This window comes from Lemur catta, chromosome 15 (assembly GCF_020740605.2).
Source record: "Lemur catta isolate mLemCat1 chromosome 15, mLemCat1.pri, whole genome shotgun sequence".
Taxonomy (NCBI): Eukaryota; Metazoa; Chordata; class Mammalia; order Primates; family Lemuridae; genus Lemur; species Lemur catta.
In genome coordinates, this window is record NC_059142.1 from 8,151,590 (window position 1) to 8,175,453 (window position 23,864).

Genomic DNA, 23,864 nt, shown 5'->3' on the forward strand with positions numbered 1-23,864 from the left:
TGTCCCAGATAGTGACGCCCCGAGAACACCAGTCTTCTGGTCTACCTCTAGACCACCATGAAATCCTGGCAACTGCTGACTGTGAGGCTGTCCTCCCCTGGCCACAGACACCAGCTTCCCTCGCTGTCAGGTCTGTGAGACTCCTGGCAAGGAGCAGCAGAGAATGAGGAAGGCCAATGCCAAGGACTGGCTCCTAGGATGGGGAGGTTCCCAACATGGGTGACCAGTCAGTGCCAAGACCAGTGCCAGGAAAAGAGATTGTACTGGCCACAAATCTGCTCCTGGGGCCAACTTGAGCCAAGGGTCATGGCAAAAGAAAGCTCACATCTGGCACCAGCAAGAGACTGGAAAACAGAAGAGCAGCAGCCCAGAGCTGCTGGACCTCTGGCCAGGCAAGCCATTCTCCAGGAGAACAGAATTGATCCTCCTCCCTCTCCTGAAGAAATTCTAAAGAAAGTGCTGAGATCCAGGGTGTGACATACCTCCTGTGAGCCTCCCCTCCTGCCCAACAGAGAGTCAAGTTGGCAGAAGCTGAAGAATGAGGGATGCATTTATGACCCTAAGGATCCGAAAAGGCTTCCTTCTAGCTCCCCTCTGGTGGGCCAGGGAAGATCGAGCAGTACCCAGGTACTTCCTTTTTGAGTATGTTCCAACTCCCATGTACCCTACAGGTAGGAGGTGGAACTTCCCAAAGCAGGCAGCCTTGCAGGACACCTGACACTCCTCTGTCTTGCGCTCTCTCCTCCTTACACCCGCCCCACAGCCTGCTTGGCCTGGCGCCTACGGGGGCCAGTGTGGCAGGCCCACAGACACGCATTAAACAGGGACATGGGTGGTGGCCCAGGACTCAGCCTGATGGATAGGAATTTTTCTCTCTGACACAATCTGCCAAGGTGGTGTGAGTTGGGTGACAGCTTAGGTGCCACATGAAGACACTTGTCCATGTGCTATTTCAACCCAAGCACTCTCTTGGAGTGAGATGACCCAAAGTAGGACAGTGCCTGTTCCCTGGGTCGGCTCGTAGGCCGACTTCCTCAGTGCCAGGCGGTTCTCTCACGTGGGTCCCCTGACGAACTGGGCCAGGCTACCTCAGGGGTGGGCTCTGTGGGTGGCTCGGGAGGTGGCCCAGGACCTATGCTCCTCACATCAACCTGCCTGGCTTAACTGCTGCTCAACATAATCTAGGTGGAGACTGTGTCCCGTGCCAGGCGGGGGAGAGTCGCGGCATCCTTTTAGCTTTTCGGAAGGTCCTGGGTATTGTCATTACCAGGACACACACGGGAAAGGGAGCTTCGTAGAATGGTTGCCTGTAAGAAACCCTCAAAGATCTTGCACTGGGTTTTGTTTTGCCTTTTTAAAATTTTGTTTGAACAGCAGAAATGCGTTCACTGGGTGAAAGTGGAAGTCACCGCTCACACAGACCCATCCTTGCTCTTGGTGCAGTGTTTACCAATCAGTCACCGTGTGAAGCTGACCCAATTCTAGCAAAATATGGAAGCACACGGATGCTCCGTGCTTTCCTAAGGGTACGGCTTAGGGACAGCCTGTGTGTGCTGGCCAGGGTGATGCGAAATACCACTGAATGGAGCTGAGCACGCCCAGTCAATGACAGGTTCTTGGTACTCAGCCATGAATCAGGAGTGAAGAGGCGTGGGGTGAACGGGGGCTGTCCCATGTGCAGACTGGAATGACCAACAGTCAGCCTAGATCCGTGGTGCCCTCAGCCCCATCCTGGGAGCTCCCCCTGCTCTGCTCCCACTCCTCCCACCCAACCCTCCCCGATGGAGAAGTACGGGAAAGAGTGTTCCCGCTCCTGGCCGCGCTGGCTTCGCAGAGGCCATTCTCAGGCAAGCCTGCACCTCCCAGCTCACTGTTGCCATGGAGACCGGACGCCTTCTGAGCTCTGCGCTTTATCTGGAGTCCAGCCCTCGAACACCTTGGTACAGTCAAACCCACTCACTCCCCTGGGTCCCCAGACTGTGAAAATATCTAACTGGATTCCTTTAGTCAAATGGCTCAGATGTCTCCTGGCTCCAATCCACTGACGGTCTCAGGGTTCTTGCCCAAACCCTGGTGTGGGGGCGGCAGCCTGCGGTGCTATGGGGCCTACGCATCCACATCCAGCTTTTCTTTTCTCGAAGAGAAGACCTAATTTCAAATCTTGTACCAGACAAATGGGCTGGTGGGAGAGATGAGGACAGCCCCCGGGGGTGCAGGAGGATCAGCGGGGCTACGGGAAGAGCTGTGGGAAGACCGCAGAGGGCAGTGCTGGGTGGGACGTCCACAGTCCACAGGAGCGTGACGAAGCGGAAGGAAGCCTGTCCTCTGCTTCAGTCAGTGTCTCTGCTTGGTGCAGCCACCGTCTCCCACAGTGTCTGAAATCTTGTGCTTGTTATCGCTCCCCATCCCACAGACTTCCTCCCCCGTCAGACCAGCCACCCAGACCCGTCACTGCCCACCACCTGCACAGCTCTGAATGTCAGGAATGAAGCCAGGCCTGGCTTTGCTCCCTTCTCAGAGGGTCAGAGATACAGCAGGCACTGTCAGCCCAGCCTCTAGAAATCCTCCTCCTCAGATCTGTGGGTTTGTGCTGCCGGGCAGTGGGTGGGGGACCTCTACAGCTCCCCTGTGGCTGAGACTCCCAAACTGCCATTAGGATGGTCGCTTTTCTGGATTGGATCTCATCATCTGCTCCGATGCACTCACCCATTCCTTAGCATTTACTTCCCTCCCTTTCTGCCTCAGACCCCACGGAGGGCCTGGCTGGGCGCAGGACTGGCCATCTCCGGCCCAGGGGTCAGGAGCATCATTGGGACAGGAGGAGAGATCTGTGCAGGATCTTCCTGCAGGAAAGGTGCTTTCAGGGCAGCAGCTTCTTGCACCCTGTCTCCATATCCCGGGTGACCTCGGAGCAGTCCCAACATCTCCTACGTACGGCCGTAAGGCTGTGCAGGTGCCAGCTCCAGGCAGCAGCACCCTTATTGTGCTTCTCTGGGCTCTGCAGATCATTTTGGAAGATGCTGTGAAGCTAGACAGGCATGGCGTTCTCCTGCACCCTCATCTGGGTGACCACCTGTCCCCACTTGCCCAGGGCTGAGGGCTTTCCCAGGACACAGGACTTTCAATGTTAAAAGTGGGACAGTCCCAGGCAAAGGAGGATGGCTGGTCACCCTCATCCTCACTCACACTGATGGTCTTGCTTGCCATCTCACTGCGCAAGGATCATATGCACCCACCGGCTGCACCTGCAGCCACATAGCCTACCTGACATCTGTGCCTCTGGTGGGCCTCACCCCAGCCAAGACCGGCCCCCACCCCACTCCACTCCCCGAGCAGTAGACTCCATCTGCCCTCACTCACCAAGGACGTCACTTCTGAAATAGTCCCCTCCCCCACATAATCAATTTCCCTTCTTTACTGGGTCATTCCTATCAACACACAAACAGACTGTGATTTCTCCCATCTTAAAAAACAAAACGAAGCAAAACAAAAATACTCTTTTTATACCGTACTCCCTTCCAGTTACTGTCCTTATTCTGTATACCCTAATAGAGTTGTCTGCACCTGTAGTCTTCATTCCTCTTCTCCCAACCTCTTATTTTAAAATCTTTGACTACTTTTTATTACGGAGCATTTCCAACATGCACCAGAACAGAGGAGACAGCAGAATGCACCCGTCCCGCCGTTGCACGGCTCTCCCAGGTGTGTGTACCCGCCCCAGACACCATCCCGTCTCTCCTGCACCCACTGGGCAGACGTGTCTCCTCCCCACCCCCAACTGCTCTTGCCAAGCTCTGCGGTGACCTACACGGTACCAGGTCACACTCAGTGGTCACCTCGCAAGCTTCATCTCACTGGTTTACAGTTTGTAACAGCTGATTGCTCCCTCCCTGGGAAACATTTATTATTTTCCACTCGATTTTCAAGACATCAGGACACTCTGGTTTTCCTTCTGCCTGGCTGCCCCTGCGGGTCCCTCCTCACTCCCACAACCTCTCCTTGCTGGGTGCCCAGTAGCTCCATGCTCGGGCCTCTGCTCACCTGGGGAGTGAGCCTCGCTCCCTGGCTAATGTCATCCATCTCCCAACTTCAAGGGCCCTTCACACGGGAAACTCCCAGGCTTGTAGCCCCGGCCAAGAACTTTCCCTTGAACTCAGCCTTTCCACCTGGATGATTAACAAGCATCTGGAACTTCAGATGAAGCTAGACTGAACCCATGCACACCCCCAATCTTGTCATAAAACCTGTTCCTCCCATCGACTTCCACCTTCCTGATGCCTCAGCCCCAACGTGTTTTTTTCCATCTCCCCTAGAGCAGAAGCCAGATCCCTAAATGCCCCCCAAGGCCCTGTGGGGTCGAGTCCCCGCCCCTCTCCGACCGCACCTCCAGCTGCTCAGGCTCCTGCTCCCTGTGCTCCAGCCTCCTTCCTGGCTGTCGCCACACAAGCTTTTCTGAGGCCTTCTGGACGCCCTTCCAAAAACCGCAGCTCTGTCCGCCTGCCTCACCTTGCTCCACGGCTCTTAACTCCGTCAGATCTGTTTTGCATATTTACTCCTTTCTTTATTTATTGCTATCTTCTCCCTCTGCTGTGTAAGTTTGTTTGCTGTATCCTCAGTGCCTAGAAGAGTGTTTAGTATACAGCTGGTGCTCAGTAAATGTGATCTAATGAGGACTGCATGAATCAACAGGCAATAGAGTCTGCCTCCTACAATGCAGCAACCATTGCGTAGCTCCTGCCTTTTCCAAAGGCTTCAGGGATTTCTCTCTTTCCTCCTCTCTCCCTTCCCCCTCCTCTCTCTCTCTTACACACACACACACACACACACACACACACACACACACACACACACACACGCACCTGTCTGGCTCCTGGCACGGCAGGAGTGACCTGGTGAAAGGTGAGGGATACCAGGGGAGGCGCAGTAACCAGCATTACTACCTCCATGGGGACGAGCACAGCACATTCACTCTGCAGCTGCAGTGACAAGTACACATCTGCCGCCACCACTGCCACGGGAAGGACTCCTTATCCAGGCCTGGCGTGGCCAGGGACGCCCTGCTGGAGATCACTGGACTGCACAGGATTGAAATGTGGGGGCTGCTGGAAAGAATCCTCTGGACTTTTCAACCAGACACAAAAAAACAACCACCCGGATCGAGTTTTTAACCAACTGCCTCCATAGAATAGGGTTTCTGCAGGTGTGTTCATGTAGACAGACTCTGAAAATATATCAGAGGAGACTGATCTTCCCTTCCGGACAGCCCCTGCTTATCTGGTGTTAATGCTCTAACTCCTGGCTCATCTTTTGTTGTGGCTTCCTGTCTTGCAAAGGGTGTGCTTCTGGTAAGAAGAGTCATCTCCTGTTGAATGCTGGCCATGTGTGGCTCCCACGGAACCACGACCCGTATGGACCCTCCGCTGCTCCCCACGTTCCAGAAGCAGGTGGCGCAGTGAGCAGGAGCATGAGTTTCAGAGTCAGGCCTGGACCCACAAGGAAACAGGACTGACTGTTGGAGGTTGACTTAGGCAAGTTACTCAACCACTCTGGATTTCAGGTTTTTTGCCTGGAAGATGGAGACAACAAGAGCTCACCCACAGGGTCCTTCTAAAGGTTAAAATAAGACAATGCATGTGAAGTGTTGGCACGTAGCAAATGCTCAGCAAATGGAAGCCTTCATCATGGGGTTTTCACCATGGCAGCAGGCGTGGACTCTGCCTTCCTGAAGACTGCTCTGGCCCCGCGTGGGCCCCGGGGTGATCTCATCTAATTAACAGAGCAAGACTACAAGGGGAGCTGGGTCTAAACTCAGGGTCTCTCAGATCAGCAACTTTCTTAGCCTTGGCTTCTATTTACTCTAAATGATGAGCAAGCAGGAGCTCAGAGGAAGAAATCGGAGAGGGGAAGACATGCAGCCATAGGTCCTCAGAAGAAAGGAGAGTAGGAAGAAAAGTAAAAATTATGAGAAAAGGAAAGCGTGCACCATTCAGTTAGAAAGTCTCAAAAAGGGGTGTCAGAACCAATTCCGGTGCCCATGGAGCCCAAGGCAGTGCTGTGCAACCCGGGGGGGGGTGGCAACAACTGGGGGGGCCTCTCTTCCTGCAGAGCAAATGAAGCTGAACTCTAAGTGGTACCTAAAAGCAAACTGGCCCCATGTAAATACCCCATGGAAGGGACCCACACAGAGACCTCTAACACAGGGCCATTTTCCATCGCATGTGTTTAATTCTCTTTCTTTTCTCTCTCCATGCTTTGCTCCAACTCAAGTTACTGACTTTCTGGTACCTCTTCCTTTATTCCTTTCCCCTCTTCTTCCTTAGGCCCTAGGCCTTCTAGGGCACCTGGCCATGGTGTAGGCCCACCATGACTCTCAGGACTAAATAGGTGGCTAACACCTGCTCTACAAGGTGATGCCACTGCCCTACTAACCTGCTTTGCTGAATTCAACTATAATATTTCTAATCAGACTTTGATCATCCATGAGCCAGGCATTAGCCATCCCTGTTCTAAATTACACTGGGAGTCTCTGTTGGAAGCTTGGTTGACATCAGTCTTGTTGGCCATTTTTATAGGCGGCAGAGGCATTGCAGAGACAGACGCACACTCGAGCATCAGTGAGGGCTCCTGCAACCTCAGGAGGTTGGGGTGAGGATGCACGCGGATTTGCCTGCTTTGCAACAAGATCTGCAGGTGCAGGGGTAGTTAACTGCTCTCGATGAGGCCTCAAACAAATGGATATTCTTTTGTTAGTGGGATTGAGAAGGTGACACATTAGAAGAAGAATTCTGACCGTGGGGTGGGGGTGTCCCATCCACCAAAGCCCTCTACTCTTATCCCTCTCCTGCTGGGAGACTCCACATTTTAGCCTAGGAGATCCCACAGTTATTGGCCGACGCCCTGGGTAGCACAGCACTGGGCACCAGAATTAGTTCCGACACTCCTTTCTGGGACCTTCTGACTGAATGGCACCATCTTTCCTTTTCTCGTAGTTCCTACTTTTCTTCCTATTGTCCTTTCTTCTAAGGACCTACTGCTGCACGTCTTCCCCTCTCTGATTTCTTTCTCCAACCTCCTGCTTGTTCATCATTTAGGGTAAACAGAAGCCAAGCCCTTCTCTGGAAATCCAAGCTGTCCAGGGGACTGACGATTCCCTGATATTAGAAGGGAATCTCCACTTCCAAAACACCCGCTACCATCAAACCAAGTGTCTTTGCTCTGGGAACTATAGTTGGTACCTAAATAGGAAGATACACACAAGGTATATTCATGGACAGAAGGGAGTGGATGGGAAGAATAGGCAGTGTGAGCACAGGAGTGGGGATGCCACAGAGCAAGTTAAGATGGGCGGATAATAAGCACCAGACACGGCAAAGCCCCACTGGCATGAGCAGGGGCGGGTGCCTGGATGTGAGGGCAACAGTGGCTGAAATGCAGTCTAGATCGAGTGGAAGCAGGTAGATAAAGGCGCGGTCTGATCTTCCCTTTCCACTCTCACCTGCCGCTGTCCTGCTGTACTCACGCTGGCACCTCTCCATTTTTTCTTTTTTTAAAATCTATTTTTTAATAATTTTTAGTTTTTTTCTTTTTTTTTTTTTTTTTTTTTTGACACAGGCCTTAGCTATGAGCCATTTCTTGACGTAACAAGAAAACTGCCACCTTAGGCCTTCCCATTGCCTCTTCCTGGGAGCCGTTCTCTGCTCAGTTCCCCTGCCACGGTGCTCCCTGCCCCCTGACCTGCTTTAATTTTTCTGCTCATACTTATTGTCAATAATTTATTTTGTCTGCTTCCCCAGTGGAATGTAAGGACAGAGTCTATTTTTACTTCTGAATACTGCCTGCTCACAAATATTTGTTGAAGGAATGCATCAACTCAAAGCCACAGTATTTATAACATATATAAAGAGTTCCATTGGCTGAAGTATTTGGTGTTTCAGGCAAGACCACCTATGAGGGGTAGGGGTAGGGGTAGCGGAAAGGGTGGGAAACCACAGCAGTGGAGAAGCCTTGGTAAGAGTCACCATGTTCTGTTGGAAAAATCCAGATTGCTACCTCTGCTCCATGGGATGTAGGCGTGTGGTAGGAGGCCTCCCAGTTGGCCCCCAGGGATCCTCAGCTGCTGGTGTTCATACCCCTGTGTAGTTCCCTCCCATGCAGAAGAGGATCGACTCGTGTGATCTATAGCACATTGCAAAAATGACGATATGTAACCAATAGACTTGGTCATAACAGACACTGTGGCTTCTGTCTTCCCTTTCTCAGGTCACCAGGCACCACACAGTGAGGACACTCAGGCATCCAAGGACAGAAGGTCATGGGGAGGAACAGAGCCCTCCTGCTAGCAGCCAGTACCGTGTGAGTGAACCATTTTGGAAGCAGACCCTCTAGCCCCAGTCAAGCCTTCAGATGATGTGGCCCACCTGACATTGTGATCATACCCCCAAGTCCACAGCACCCAAATTCCCAACCCACAGAAACTATGTGAGATAATAAATGTTTATTATTGTTTTAAAATGCTACGTTGTAGAGTAATTTGTTTCACAGCAATAAGTAAGTATCACACAGCGGATGATTACAGGAGGACCAGCAATCCCAGGTTTGAGTTGACATGAGCATGACTAGGATTGTATTTTTCAGTGGTTACCTGTTCAGCCCATTTCCCTTTCTGGAGCCAGCTGGTCCCAATTTGATTCTGCAACTCTTAGTAGCCACAAATGCCACCTGTATCCTCAATAAACTTTATTTAGACACAAATAGACACAACAGAAAATACATACACAGATACAGATATTTTTTCTCTATAGGATGAACAAACATCACGCAGGGAATTTAAAAAGTAGGTGCACGGAACGTAAGAAAATACTGCGAAGTTCCTTGTTTACTCACACTTGAAACAGACACATCTCGGAGGAAGACAGGGATACACTATCCCTACAACAGAATTCACATGTGGTCTATGACAGCACACAAGTGTTAGGGAGGTACTCAGAGGAGTCAGAGATCCAGTTACTCTTGACGTGACAGAGTGCGCACAACACTAGTAGGACTCTGTTGAAACAAAAGACGGGATCGAGGAGGAGTCCACAGCCCCTGCACAGATACTCTGCAAGCTGTCAGCTAGGTTGTAAAGCAGCTCGGCAGAAACGCTAGGTTAGCTTTCGTCTTGTGGCTTGAAGGTCTGCATAACCTCTACCTTTGCGTCCACGTCACAGAGTGTTCACAGAGACACACTTAGGATGCCAGAACTCCCCACATGCACGCGGGCTTGGAAACCCCCAGTACGGAACATTGACATCAGTTTATGAAGTGTGGGGAGTCATAGCCGAGAGGCGAGCAAGCACTTTGCAAATGCTGCCACAGCCACTGGCAGTGTTTCCCGCCGCGCTCCCTGTCGTCCCCTCCCACAGGGAGCCACTGGCATCTGGGTCCTGTCCCCGCCACGGGTGGAACAGGATGGACGACTCTTGGAAGTGTATTGCCCTCTAAAGTCAGCCCTGTGACCTCCTGGGCACTCCTGTCAGAAGCCACACACGTCACCAGGACAAGCGGCCTCGGAACCACCCCACTCAATCCTGTCCCGGACAGGCCTCTGGCCTCCACACCATCTTCACATGTCAGATCGGGGTTCCCTAGGCAACCTCTGTATTTTAGTAAAAAATGGTTTCCACTGTACCCTTCGTGTGTCCTCTTCCTAACGTGACAAATCCAGATGAGATGAAGTTATGGAGATCTGGTCCTCCACTTCGGTAAGCATCCTTCCCATAATGCCCTGCAAGAAGATGGGGCAGAATTACCTGGCGCAGCCACAACACCAACACAGAAGACAAAAGCGGCTCCGTCTCACCCGACAACGGCGGTGTGCCCCTTGCAAACCGGCAGCCAAGTTGGAAGGCGGAAGTAGTCAAGAATATATATATGTACATATATAATTTACATGTAATATATATGTAATATATATATTATTGAAAAATATTCATATATATGCATATATATATAGAACTGTGCAACAAAGAATAAAGTCTCGGCAATGTTACATTCAAAGCAGAGAAAGACAAAGGAGACACATGGCTTGATTCTGGCATTTCTGACTGAGCACAGGGTAACCAGCACATTAGTCTGTTCGTCCCACTGTCCTTCCCTTTGTCCCACCTTCCTTCTTGCTCTTTCTTGCTGTGTTCATTTGTTTTTTTCTTTCCAAAGCATACAGAAGTGGGCCTGATGGGGACTGCTCTGTGCCTGTGTATGTTTACGAATCATTGCACAACCTAGGGGACTACAGCCTGTGACTTTGGAGACACTCAACATTAGCTGAAACTGACAAGTAAAATGGTGGTTATAAAATATCGAGAAAATAAGTCCTTTCGTGACTTGCTGCAATAAGACCATACCCCTCACCAGCCTAATGCAGACACACACCTGTGGGGCTGAGGGAGGAACAGGTCGAGGGTAGGTTAGGACTGTGGGTAGAAATTCAAAGAGAAAGAAGTCAATGCCCTGCTTCTGACATTCAACACAGGATTTCACAGTTCACTTGAAATACCAGCATTGTCAAGAAAGAAAGGCCTCCCTGAATGCTACCCTGAAGTATGTACCTGTGACAAATGGAGAAAGGCCATCTTTTTCATGTTGCCACAAGTGCATATTAAAAATTGCTCTTATAACTACGACAATGTGTGGAACTACTTAAGAAACAATGTTAAGTTAAAAAGTGGATGGAAAATGGTATATTAAATAGGATCACAATGCTACAAAAATTCAAACCAGTGCATACAAAAAAAGGTGGAAAGAAAGCACACTGAGATATTGACAAGTGCCTTTGGACAGGTGAAACATGAGTGTAATTTCTTCTCTCCTTTCAAATTTTCTAGACTCCCCAAGTTCTTTTTTTTTCTATACAAATATGTAATTTGTCCAATATAAACAGATGAAATAAATGGAAATAATTGTGGTAAGTGCAAAGACAACCCAAATCACAATTTTTCTTAGCAGGGCACTCTCTGGATCAGTGGATCGCAACCCTGGTAGCATGCTGAACTCATCTGGGAAGCTTTTAAAAATATAGACTCAGGCCGGGTGCGGTGGCTCATGTCTGGAGTTCCAGCTACTCAGGAGGCTAAGGCCGGAGGATCATTTGAGCCCAGGAGTTTGAGGTTGCAGTGAGCTATGATGACACCATTGCACTCTATCATGGGTGACGGCGTGAGACCCTGTCTCAAAAAAAAAAAGAAAAAAATACAGACCTCCACCCCCAGACTCAACTCCAGAGATTCTGTCTCAGTCGGGCAGGGTTCAGACATAGGCAGCGATATTTTAAAAGAGCTCTTGGGCGATTCTAATGCCACCAGGAATGAGAAGCACTGCCCTAGAGTAAGTGGAGAAACAACCAAAGTGCAGTTTATGCAGATAGGTTCAGTAGGCACCTCTTAGGTCCGGGTACCACCCCCTGTTTATGTTCAGGAGCCCAGTGCTCTTCCTCTGGACAGCGGAGTCCAGTCCTAGTTCTTGCTTATTTATCCCAGATCTTAAAACCTGGTGTGCATCAGAATAACCAGGAAGGCTTAAAACAGATTCCTGGGCCCCACTCCTAGAGTCTCTGACTCAGTAGCTCTGGGACGGGGCTCAAGAGTTTGCATTTCTACCAGGTCCCATGGCGACATGGATGCTGCTGGTCCAGGGACCACACTCTGAGACGTGTTGTCCCAGCACATCAGGAACCTGAGAATTTTGCCACTCCCCTCACCCCCTACCCTCAGGAATCAATTACTTCATTCCTCAGAGCACACAGCTTCCCAGGAGGAACACTCTTCCTGGAAAATGCTGTGGTCACAACCCATAGTTTTATAGAATAGAATTATTAGAGCTGAACTCAGAGGCTTCTGCCCATGTCCCAGGCCATGCTACAGTTCCCAAAACCGGGCTCCAGCAGGAGGGGCAGTCAGGGTGTGTGTGACAGGATGTGCCACCAGCTCCAGGGACAGCCCCGACCCTTCTTCCTTCCTCAACCCTGTCCCTCTCTCCCCACCCTCCCCCGGCCGCTAACAGAAGAGTAAACAAAGGAAGGACCAATCCAGAACCCTCATAAATTTGGACCTCATTAATTCAGAACCTGTGATACATCCCACAGAATTTGGGCTAGTTTATTTTTGTGCTCCTTATAAATAACATTTTTTGATAAACAAATCAATACTGAGGAAGATGGAACATAAAACGGTGCCTGCGCTACTAACAAATCATTCTTATCTGTCAACCGGAATAAGGTCCCCCAGGACTAAGCCTCACTCTAGTGATGCTTGCTTGTTGGAAAGGAACGGAAGTTTTCAGATCACCTACTATGCGCCAGGCAGAGGGACAGAGCCTCTGCATACGTGGCTTTTTTCCTTTGACATGATAATAGCTAACATTTTTATAGCATTTTGCAGTTTACAAAGATCTTTCATACAGAATATTTACTTAAAATTCTGGTCAATACTGTGTGGTTAAGTTGTTTATTATTATTATCCTCCCATTTTACTGATGGAAAAACTGACACTAAAAGGCCGAAAGTGGTAGACGCTTGAGCCAGCACTAGCACCCAGGTCTCCAACTCTAATCTCACGTGCATTCCAGTGTGCACACCTGGCTTTGCTCACCCCTCACAAGAACCCCACGAAAAATGGTCCCTCTCCCAAGTTCATGCAGCTGGTTGGTGCTAGATCCTGAATTCCAATCAGGCCTCGCTGCCTTCCAAGTCCACAGTCTTTCCACAACTCTCACCCCAGCCACCTCAGCCCCATGGCCTGAACTGGAGCCAGGACACAAGGGGAACGCTGGGTCAGAGAACTGCACTCGGTGACACCCAAGTTCATACAAGTTGAAGCTCAGAAGCGCCAAGGTTTTGAGTGAGGGAAAAAGAAGAGTCGCAGGGCAGGACCAAGAGCATTTGACAGGGATAAAAAATTCTTTGGCCAAATCAGTTTGGAAAACATTCAGTTAAATGAAATGAAAAGCTACACAAAATCCAACTTTAGGGACTTCTCAGGGGCAGAGAGCACTAGACTCTCCATGGAGCCTTTTTATGTTTTCTAAAGGCATCTCTTGGGATGCTTTTGGGAGAGCTGCCCGTGAGGCTGAGGTGGGAGAGGCACAGTGGCCGTCTCGGCTTTCGTTTGAGCTGTGGTTCTCCAACCTGAGTGTGCACCGGAGCCCTTGGGATGGTGCCCGGATGGCTGGGCCCCAGCCCCAGAATTCCCGGTTAGTGGGTCAGAGGGGAGGCCTGAAATTTGCCATTTCTAACCAGTTCTGGGTGAAGCTGCCGATGCCCTTGAGTCCCAGGACAGCACTACATGAACCACTGTGTGACAGGTCAGTCTTCAGCTGGACCCAGGGTCGAGGTCTAGAATGATTTACATTCTCTGCACCATCCAAAGTATAGAGCATGAGGGAACAAGAGCTGATCAAAGGGAAGCCCCATGCAGGTGGACAGAAGAGAGGAGAGTTAGCGCCTCTTCTTTTCCTTCGTGATGCACAGAGTTCGCGGGTTGATGATATGGTGGATATGAATGGGTATCATAGATAGAATTCATTAGCTGTAACACAAAGAACCACCTCTCTCTCTGTCCTGCAGCAACTACCCTGCGTCTCTGCCCATCTGCCTGCTCTCAGGACGGGAGGGCAAAGAAGTGCAGACTTTGACCAAATCACAGTTCCAGAGAAACCACCAGATATCTGACAGAGCTTAGAGGAGAAGTGAGCAAGGGGACGCCTACACCACAGGACAGACACACAAACAGTCCACCACCAGGAATAAGGGGGGTTTCAGGCTGCAGGGTATGCCTACCCCCTCGCCTCCACCACTGACAACCTTCTCGAAAGCAACGAAGGTTTTGTTCCAGCTTAGTCACTGCCCAGGCTGCCTTGACCTCCTGCCAGAACTCCATGCCCTTCTCACGTCTCAGTAGAAGCCAGAAGTCATAGGGACAGTGTCGAGGGCAACTGTCCCCAGGCAAGAGGCAGAGTAAAGCAAAAGAGAGGCCCAAAGCTGGGCTCCTGGAGTGTGTGATGCTGTTGGCTCTGATAAGGAAGGGGCCAAAGGGGATACTTCTCTGTGAAAGAGAGTTGCTGTAAGAAACAGGAGGAAGAAAATAAGATAATATCATTATAAGATGATATAAGATAAGAAAAATGGCAATCTCTATAAGACTTAAGAGAAATTTGCATCTGTGAAATTAGACCAACAGCCGTGGGAGGGAAACAAATGGATCGGGACAGTTTGCCTGGGGTTGCGGATCTGGAAACAGAACGAATGAAGAAGGAAATTGGTCCAGTAGATTCCAAAGAGAGAAATGTGTTGCGTACCAAGTGGGGAAGCACAGAGATAAAGGACTGTGGCAGAAAAGACAAGACACAGAGGACCACTCTAGGAGTCATATCTATTTAAGATAGGACTCCCAGAGGAGAGACAGAAGGGATCATTCAGAAGCAATAATTAAAAGTTAACAGTTTTTTTTTTTTCCTGAGCAGATGGAAGACTAGTCTTTAGATCAAAAGTACCAGGCTATATATTAGAAGGGACCAATATCTAGATACACTCTGGTGAAATGCCATTAAAAAAAAAAAAAAAAGGAAAAAACTCAAGCCAACTTCATAAAACATGAAACACACAGAAAGTGAAGGAATATTTTTGAGAACTTTGAGACTTTTGTTTCCATAGAGGTGGGGCAGCATACTGGCTGAGGAACACTTTATCTGGAACCCAATGGACAAGATTCAAACCTCTCTGTGTGTCCTCAAATGCAAAAGAGAAACAATAAGGTTACCCATTTCACAGGGCTGTTGAGAAGGTTAAATGAGTTAATAATGCATAGTTAACAGGCATAATTCATATTATATAGCATTTAGAGTAGTATTACTAGTATTAAGTGTTTGCTAATATTTTTGAGTGGAGATATTTTGATTCTGTTCCTCTACCTCAAAATTCATTGAAAATAATGAAAAGAAGAAAGAATAGAAAAACTTTCTTCAGAAAAAAGTCCAGGGTTTTCGCTAAATAGAAGTAACAATTGGGAAAAATATACATATATACACACTCACACACAAATATACACAAAAATACATACACAGAAATCAATTCAATGGGCACTAAGCAGCTAAATTTAAAAAAAAAAACTTTAAAAGTTATTAGAAAAGAATAAGGAAGAATGTTAGTGATGTCAGAATAAGAAAGAATTTTTAAACAAGACCCAAAAGTCACAAACTAGAGAGGAAACAATTGAAAATTTTTAAACTGTGATACATCAAAAGCAATTATGAAATTGCAAGTCAAAGCCTCGAAAATATATTTACATTAATTTCCAGGACACATAAGTCACTTCAAATTAATAAGACAGAAAACAACCCAGTAGGAAAACATAGGCAAAAGAAATGAACAGGCAACTCATAGAAGAGAAAACCTGAAGGGCAAGTGCACGTACAGCAGTGTTCAATCTCACAAGTAATCAGGAAAATTCAAATTAAAACCATAATGAGATATCATTTCACACCCAAAGACTAGCAAAAATTAAAATGCCTGAGATTAGCGACATAAATAAGCAGAAACAAGAACTTGTGTGCCCTTCTGGTGGGAGAGTCAATCAGTACCACCGCTTTGGAAAGAACTTTGGCAACGGCTGATAAACTTGAATGTGGAGATACCATGGAACTGGCGATTCTATTCTAGGTACAAACCCTAGACAGATCCTCACACATGTGCAGGGGGAGAAATGCATAAGATTGTTCCTGTGCAGTACTGTTTGTAATAAAGACAAACTGGGAGAAAAATCTGTATTCCAACCGAGAGAAAAGTCATAAATAGTGGTGTACTCAAACAATGTAATCCCATGCAACAGTGCAAATCAAATGTAATGAAATGAAATGAATCAGAGCTCTAAATATCAATATAGATAATTCTCAGTTGTAACGCTGAATACACAAAGCAAGCTGAAGAAAAACGGGATGGCGTCATAGAGAGAGAGAGTTTTAAAATATGCAGTTTAACACTTCATATTGTTTAAGGATATGTGCATATGTAGTATTATATAAATATTAATAGATTCTGTGAAATAGAGATTTTAATATATAACAGATAATTCTATAGGTTAGGAGGGAAATGTAATTGCAGAAAGGCATAAAAGGTGCTTCCGTGTTCTATTTCCTATGCTTGACTATTAAATAATTCTTTATTTCATTTATTTTATAAAATAGATAGGTATAGATAGATGATGGATAGATAGACTGGTAGATTTTTTTTTGGTTAAGTAAGTGTTACTGAAAGATTTTTATTATTGCCAAATTATCCTTCAAGAGTAAGACAACAAAGAATCTCTAGTTTTAAGAATCCACAAGTCCCCATTGGGGGGGAATAAAAAACTACCTGATAAGGAAATCTGTCATGCAAGAAATAAAACTACAGAATTTCTAAAACCATACATGCATTTTTTAATAATCTTCACGCAGTACACAAATCCAAAAACTCATTAGGAAAACACTGGTGAACCAGATTACACATTTTTTAACATTGAATGAATTATCTTTATTAACAGAAGCAAAGTTAAATGACACTGGAGCTGCCGTAGGAAATCTGGTGTGTAAACAGGGCCATAAAAATACACTGCGGCCGTGAAATAAAACCAAAGTAGCTTCGGGGATGGCAGGGCCAGTCCCCATCTTCAGAGCCTGCGTGAAACGTGTGACATGCCCTCAGAATGGGCCCAGGGCTGAGAGGGAGCCTGGCTGGTGCTGAGACCCTGCTGTGCAACCATGCACACCTACACAGCGGACACTTCTCTGTGGGAAAACACACCACAGACAAAAAATAAAACACGTACTAAACCCCAGGGACATATTTTCAACACATGGGATAAAGGGTTTTTCCCTTTATTCACAGAAACCTCAATCGTATCAATAATAAAAAGATACACCCGCAAAAACAAATGAACCAGAAAACTAGAAAAAATACACAAATAATAGGAATAGGTAGTTCCCTACCCTTCCCCCACAAAATTTAAAAATCCAAAGAATATATAAAAATATGATAAACCTTAACTCCTAGTTAAGGCAACGCGAATCAGAATATGAGATACTTTTTTTGAAAACCAATCAATTTGGCAAAACCTGGGACTCTGATGATACCTCAGTGCAGCTGGTGGGAGCAGGAATGGTGGTGCTGGTGTGAAGGCCCAGCCTTCGACTTACCCACTGCCAGGACCTGACCTGACATACGTGCTCAAATTTCCCATAACATATGGGTCAGGCTAGCCAGTGCCTGACCGATTGCAAGTAGGCTCTGCCAATGAGGGACTCACTAAATAAACTGGAGTCCACCCACAGGATGAAATACCATGCAGCTGTTAAAAAGAATGAGGCAGAGCTATATGTGCTGACAGAGGAAGATTTTTAAAACACAGAAAGTTTAAAAAACAAAAAGCAAGTCACAGAGCAATGCTGCAGCATGATCCTTTTTAAATATATAATAATATAAAAGAATACATACAAAGAGAACATCAATAGGTCCATTCCAGGTAGGATGGTTTACACAAACAATATTTTTTTTCCGGAAATGATCATGAATAGAAGTTATTAACACTTTCCTTTGGGGAAAGGGTCTGGAGAGAAATGAGGGTGATGTTTACCTTTGATTTTTATTACTTTCTTTACTGTTTGAATTGTCTAAACATGTAATGTGTTATTTTTATTTCTGTAATATTTACAATTTATCTGGAATTATGAAGTAGGGTCAGGGGCTAGTTTTTTTCTCTTTGTAAGTTTTGATATGAAAAAAAAGAACCTGATGTCCTTTTATAAAAAGTACAAGGGCCAGGGAATGAGAGGGCCACATTTCCTTGTGTAAATGGCAAAGCATTTATCAAACATAGATGCTAATACCTAACCTCGCAGGAGGGCGATGAGGATTAAGCGAGATCCTTGTACAAAGCGTTCCGCATAATACTCTGCACCAATAAATGGGAGCTGCTCTTCGCATTGGGACCACAGTGTTTCCTCTTCTCCGGCAGGGAACTCCCCAGGGTCCTCCTATTCTGCACGTTCCCCTAGCTGACCTCAGGCCAGAGAGAGCCAAGGGCAGAGGGAGCTAGAAAGAGCAGGGCTTTGCTATCCCGCCTGAGGCTCTTCCCCCTGGGAAGCTCCAGGACTTCCTCCAGCTCCTAAGAACCTACAACTGCTGACTCTACAACCGGGAGGGAGCTGGCAGCCAGGAGACCTGTGTTCCTCTGTGCAGTCACTTCTCGCTGAGCGAATAAGGCAGCTTCTGAGCCCACTCTACCGAGGTAAACTGGCATAGGCCAGATCTAGCTGCAGATTACACTGACAAGGACTATTAGCTAGTTTAAAAATCTCCAGGGAACAGCTACTAGAAATGCATTACTTCAAGTGACAATCCTAGCTCTTGCTCACACAAGCCCATGCAGACTGTCTCCTCCAGAGTCTGTGGGGTTGGTAGAGCTGTTGCCAAATTCTCTGGGCAACCCCGAAGATCTTCCCTCTGGCGTCTTCCCTCTGCCTACGCTGTAGCCAGGGGGAGAGAAGGGGGATGGCTGCCCTGTGCACAGCCACATGGTGAAGGCCAGGAGTCCACAGCTGTGAGGGCTGAGGATAAACCATCCCAGCTCGCCAGAACTGCCGGGGGACCTCCTTGCCCAGCACTCTCATTGGACAAAGCGAGAAGTGTAAACTCAAAGAGGGTAAACAGTGGGGTTCTCAAGGTCACAGAGGCAAACAGCTCTGGAAACAGAACCCCAGACCCCTGACTTTCAAGATGGTGCTTTGCATCCTCTCACCTGCCCTAGGAATCAGATACAGAAGAGTAAAGAACACAGGCCGGCTGGGGTTGGGGTGAAGAACCTAGAATACAGCTTGATAACATTCAGCGAGTGGGCAAATGTCCCGAAAGTAGTTCCCAAGCAAACCCCTTTCAATTCAAATGAACGTCCCCCAGATCATCCTTTTGTTGGTCTAGATTTTTGTAAATGGCACTTTGTATTCAAAACCAAAAACAAACAAACAAAAACCCATAAATGTGTGCTCCACAGACTCTCCAGCTGTGGCCAAGGGCGAGGTGGGGGGTGTCAAGGACAAACTCTAGGTCAGTCTCATCCACTGCAACTGGGGAGCTCCACCGTGGGCTCCTACATATTATTTAATATAAAGGCTTCGGGTAAGATTTTTTTCTTAAAGAAAGCATTATATGGTTTAAAAATAAAAGTTTGAAAACCACGCCTCTTGGGTACCCTAATTACTTACCAAAGGGATGAGGGAGAGGATTGCTTGGTGGTGGTGATGGAATTAATCTTCAGAGATTTTAGGAGGACTAAACCCTCCGCCTAACCCTTGCCTTGGAGACAAAATCAGAGAATTGTACAACTGAAGGAGTCACCTTTTCTAGCCTCTGGCATTTACCAGTGAGGAAACTGGGGCTGGGCAGGAGGGAGAGACAACCGTCCAAGGTCACGGAGGTGTTGACCGTGGGGCTATGACTGCAACCCGAACCCCTGATGGCCCAGACCAGAGCTCTTCCCAGCACCCCGCACTGCACACGGCCTGCTCTGTGCTGGAGGAAGCGACGCAGAGGCCGACTTCTATTTCAGGGGACCCCAGCACACCATTTATTTTTTTCCCCAGATACGCTGGCTGCCATCCCCTTGGAACGATGCCCAGAGTCTATCCAGATTCCCCTGTCTGACTCCAATGAGCATCTCAGTGCGGTTTCACTGTCATGAGCAGGACCCTGGCCAGGAGGAGCCCTGAAGAAGCCCCGGGTAGGAGAGGCAAGGCACGCAGGCACTCTCTGCAGGGAGGGCGACTCTCCCTTTGCTTCAAACCTCTTATGAGAACACAGGTTAGACCTCACGGCTCTACTGAGAAATAAGTGACTCAGTCAGGCCCCTCTTGTTATCGCCTTGCAGGTGTCAGGTGGCGTGTCAGCCCCGGTGGGGGGGGGCAGTGGAGACCTCTCTCCTCTCTGTTTCTCCACCTCTTCTCACATTCTGCAGAAACACTTCCAACGAGTGCGTGAGACGTTTAACTAAATGATCCTGAGAAACTGCCACCACCTTACGCAATTTCATCATGTGCCTTTGGACTGAGACACTGGTGATGAATGCCTTTTATTATCTAGAGGAAAATGTTTGAGGAAAATATTGACATTATCTTTATTTCGCAGTTGAGGAAAGTCTCAGAGAGGTTAAATAATTATACCAAGTCACAGAGTGACTCGACTGTGATTTAGGACAGACTCTAAAGCCCCTGTCTCTCCATACTGGGACTCCTCTCATTCTACCAGGCTCCCAGGAAAGCTAAGCCCGAGCTGCAGCAGGAGCCCAGACACACCTCAGGAATACACAGAGGACAAGAGTGCAGGCTGCCAATAGATCAGTCTGGCTCTGACACCAGCTGTATAGCTCTGGAAAAACCATTCACGCTTTCTAAACCTCAGTTATCCTCATCTGTAAAATGGGAATGATGTTTGCCTCATAAGGATGTGATGAAGATTAAATTAAATGCAATAATGTGTATAAAGCACAGAGCACCTTCCACTTATTCAATGAATGTTTCCTACTACTAGTACTATGACTGCTACTACTAGAGGAGCAAACCTCCTCAAGGACACTGAAGACTTCAAAATACTCCAGAAAGAAAGACAAGGAAGATTCTTATGTTCAAAATTATTCAAAGCTCCAGGAAGCTCTCTCCCCTACCCCTATTTCTGCAGGAGTGTCAAGGCTTACGCTGGTAATGTCCTTGTCTCTTGATTTAGGGCACTCAATGCAATTCTCATTGATATGATTTGGAAATTACAGATCCCTCCCAACTCAGATGTAGTTGGAGAAAACACTCAAACCCAGCTCTTCTCACATCAGGAAGAAAACACTCCATCTCACTTCCACCTGCACTGGCTCCTCTGTGACTCTGTGACCCCCAGCTTACTCCTAAGATGCTGGGACGTTTCATGCTTGTGTGGGGTGGACCGTGTGTTTGTCTTTGGTTCTCGGGACAGAATTTTTCTTAGAGGTACCCAGAGTCTTGTATTGTCCAGATGCAGTTACTTGTGTAGGGCTGTGATATTTTGTCATCTATTCCCTGTGATTCCTTGGAAAAGAGGGTCACATGAAAGACTTGGGGTTAGATTAATTAAGCTTTGAGGGGGTGACAGAACTCCAAGCACTCTAGTGGCTTGGAGCTTCTTATTAGCTGTGTGATTTGGGACAAATTACTTAACCTCCCAGCTCACTCATCTATAAAATGGAGAAAACAGTAGAACCCTTCTCACTGGGTGAGTGAAAGGACTCAGTGAATACATGTATGTAAAGGGTTTAGAACTGTGCCTGGAATGCATTAAGCACTGTATGTTTCAGCGTCATCGTGACTTTGAAGTGTCTGTTAGAATTAAGGACCACAAGTTTCAAAGGGCCCTTGAACCCTTTGGGAATTCTGCTCTCCTTCCCTGGAATGTTGGCTCTTCCAATTCCCAAATGTCTTTGACTTTCTCCTGGTTCCTGATCCCTGTGCCCTTCCTCTGATGACATTGCCTCATAGTCCATGGAGAAATGGGCGCAGTGGGAAAGGGACTCTCTCTTTCATGGGGAATTTCATCCTGTTTCTGTGTCCTCCCTGCTATTAAGGTGAGTGAAACGTCCTTGTTCCACCATAGCCTACCCCCTTTCATCTTCTCCAGGACTTAGCTCCTGAAGTTCCCCCTCTCCTCCTTGCTCATGAATTTCTCTCCCTCAATGAGCTCGGGCTTGTTCACACTTAAACTTCTCCAGACTCCCACGACTTCAAATGCAGCACCCTCCCTGCACCCCCTGCCCCCACCCTGACCACCCCCCACCCCCGTTTCTCCACTGCCCTTCACGGTGAAATTTGTCAGAAGAGTTGCTGATGGTAACTTTTTTCCCTTCACAGTTTGTTCTAAGTTCTTTCCTGTTATCCATTCTGTTACTCTTGTCTACACCAGCCGTTGCCACATGGATTAAGGCCCACCCCAATTCGGTATGACCTCATCTTCACCAGATTGTACCTGCAAAAATCCTGCTTCCAAATAAGGTCACATTTACTGGTACAGGGATTAGGACTTCAATATATCTTTTTTTTGGTGGGGGGGGGGAGCAGGACACAATTTAACCCATCACAATGGTCAAAAGAAAATTTTACTTCTTCAACCCTCCAAACTCTTTCTCCTTCAGTCTTCCTCATCATCACCCACCCAATCCTACGACCTTGACCCCTCTCTTGACCTCATCCTCACTATCCCTGGAAAGGCCCGTCAGGACTACCTGCCTCACCTCACCTCACCTCACCTCACATCCACTTGTTCTTCATCCCTCCTGCCGCCGCCTAGTCACAGCTGCCCCCAGCCCTCATCTGCCCTGCCTCCAACGCCTTGCCGTGCCCATCTTCTCTATGTAACATACATAGTAAAGCAATTGCCTAAAAAGAGACATCCAATCATGCTACGACTCTTTTTAAAATCTTCCAAGGACTGCACCGAAAATGCAAATGTAAAATATTCTACAAGAGGCCACATGCCATGGCCCCGTCAGCTTCCCTCCGTTATACCCCTGTCCCCTGGGCTCGTTATAGCCACGGCGAATTCTTTCTGTGCTTCCAACATGCCCAGCTCGTGCCTGTCTCACAGCCTTTGCACTTGCAGTTCCCTCTTCCTGGAACTCTCTGTCCTCAGCTCTTTGCAAGCCTAGATCCTTCTTAATCATCTAGGTTTTGTTGTGATTGTCACCTTTTGAAAGAGACCTTCTCTAATCACTCCACCTCCAGTGGGCTCCCTGACATTCTCTACCACATCTTTGCATTTTCATCATAGGCATGTATCATTATATAAAACTACCTCGTTCACCTGTTTGATTATTATTTATTTTCTATCTCCCCACTTACACCCTAGAATTTATGTTCCACCAAGACAGGGCCCAGTATCCAGAATAGTGCTGGGCACACAGGCTGCACCCATTGAGAGATGTCAGTGGACTGAATTAATTTCTTCTCTCATATCCTTAAATTCCTACAAACTTCCTAAGAGATCTTTATACCATTAAAACATTTTTTATATAATTTCAACTAACAATGCCCTTAAATATAGGACAACCTTAATGGAATAAGGGATTCCCTTATCTGAATTATATCAATTGCAGCAATAATAACAATAACAACAGCTGTGATAGTTACTATTTAATATGAAGGGTATTTATGAGCCATGTCCTCTGCTTTGTAATCACTGTGTCATTTAGTCTTCGTAAAACCTCTTGAGGTGGCCAAGAACATCCTTTATTTTATAGGTGAAGAAACCGAGTCTCAGAGTCTTTAGGTTTCTCGTTTCTATTCACTGACCCCCTTGACAGAAGACTTGGGGCTCATAGACAAGTTTTTTTTTAAGCCTTTAAAAAAATTCATGCTTTTAACCACAATGAAAAGTATGACACACCCATCCAAATGGCTAAAATTAAAAAGACTGGCAACAACAAACGTTGGCGAGGATGTGAAGCCTCTGGAACTCTCATACACTGCTGTTGGGAATGTAAAATGATAAGGCACTCTGAAAAGCTTGCTGGTATTTTGTACTGAAGATAAAATATTCCTGCTCTATATGCCAACAATTTCACAGCTAGGTATTTACCCAAGAGAAAGAAGTGTAGATCCATCACCAGACATGTGCAAGAATATTTATTGCAGCTTTATTTAAAAATAGGAAAAAAAAGGAAATTACCAAAATGCCCATGAAATGGAGATTGAATAAATATACTGTGGTTTATTTACAAAATAAAATACAACGTAAAGTGTGAACTGCTGGCAGACGTAAAAACATGGATGATTCCCACAGACGCTGT

The 23,864-nt window shown here is 47.2% G+C and overlaps 1 protein-coding gene across 3 annotated transcripts in view; it reads right to left on the reverse strand.

Moving 5' to 3' along the window:
• Window positions 1-23,864, reverse strand: part of SHISA6 (shisa family member 6) — a 281,745-nt gene that overhangs the window by 148,173 nt on the left and 109,708 nt on the right. For 2 of the 3 annotated variants that reach the window (XM_045527162.1, XM_045527163.1), the window contains exon 3: window positions 9,671-9,766. The exons of the other annotated variant lie outside the window; for it this stretch is intronic. In XM_045527162.1, the coding sequence (XP_045383118.1) occupies window positions 9,671-9,766 (96 nt within the window). The remainder of the gene's footprint in view (window positions 1-9,670; window positions 9,767-23,864) is intronic. 3 annotated transcript variants of the gene reach the window in all.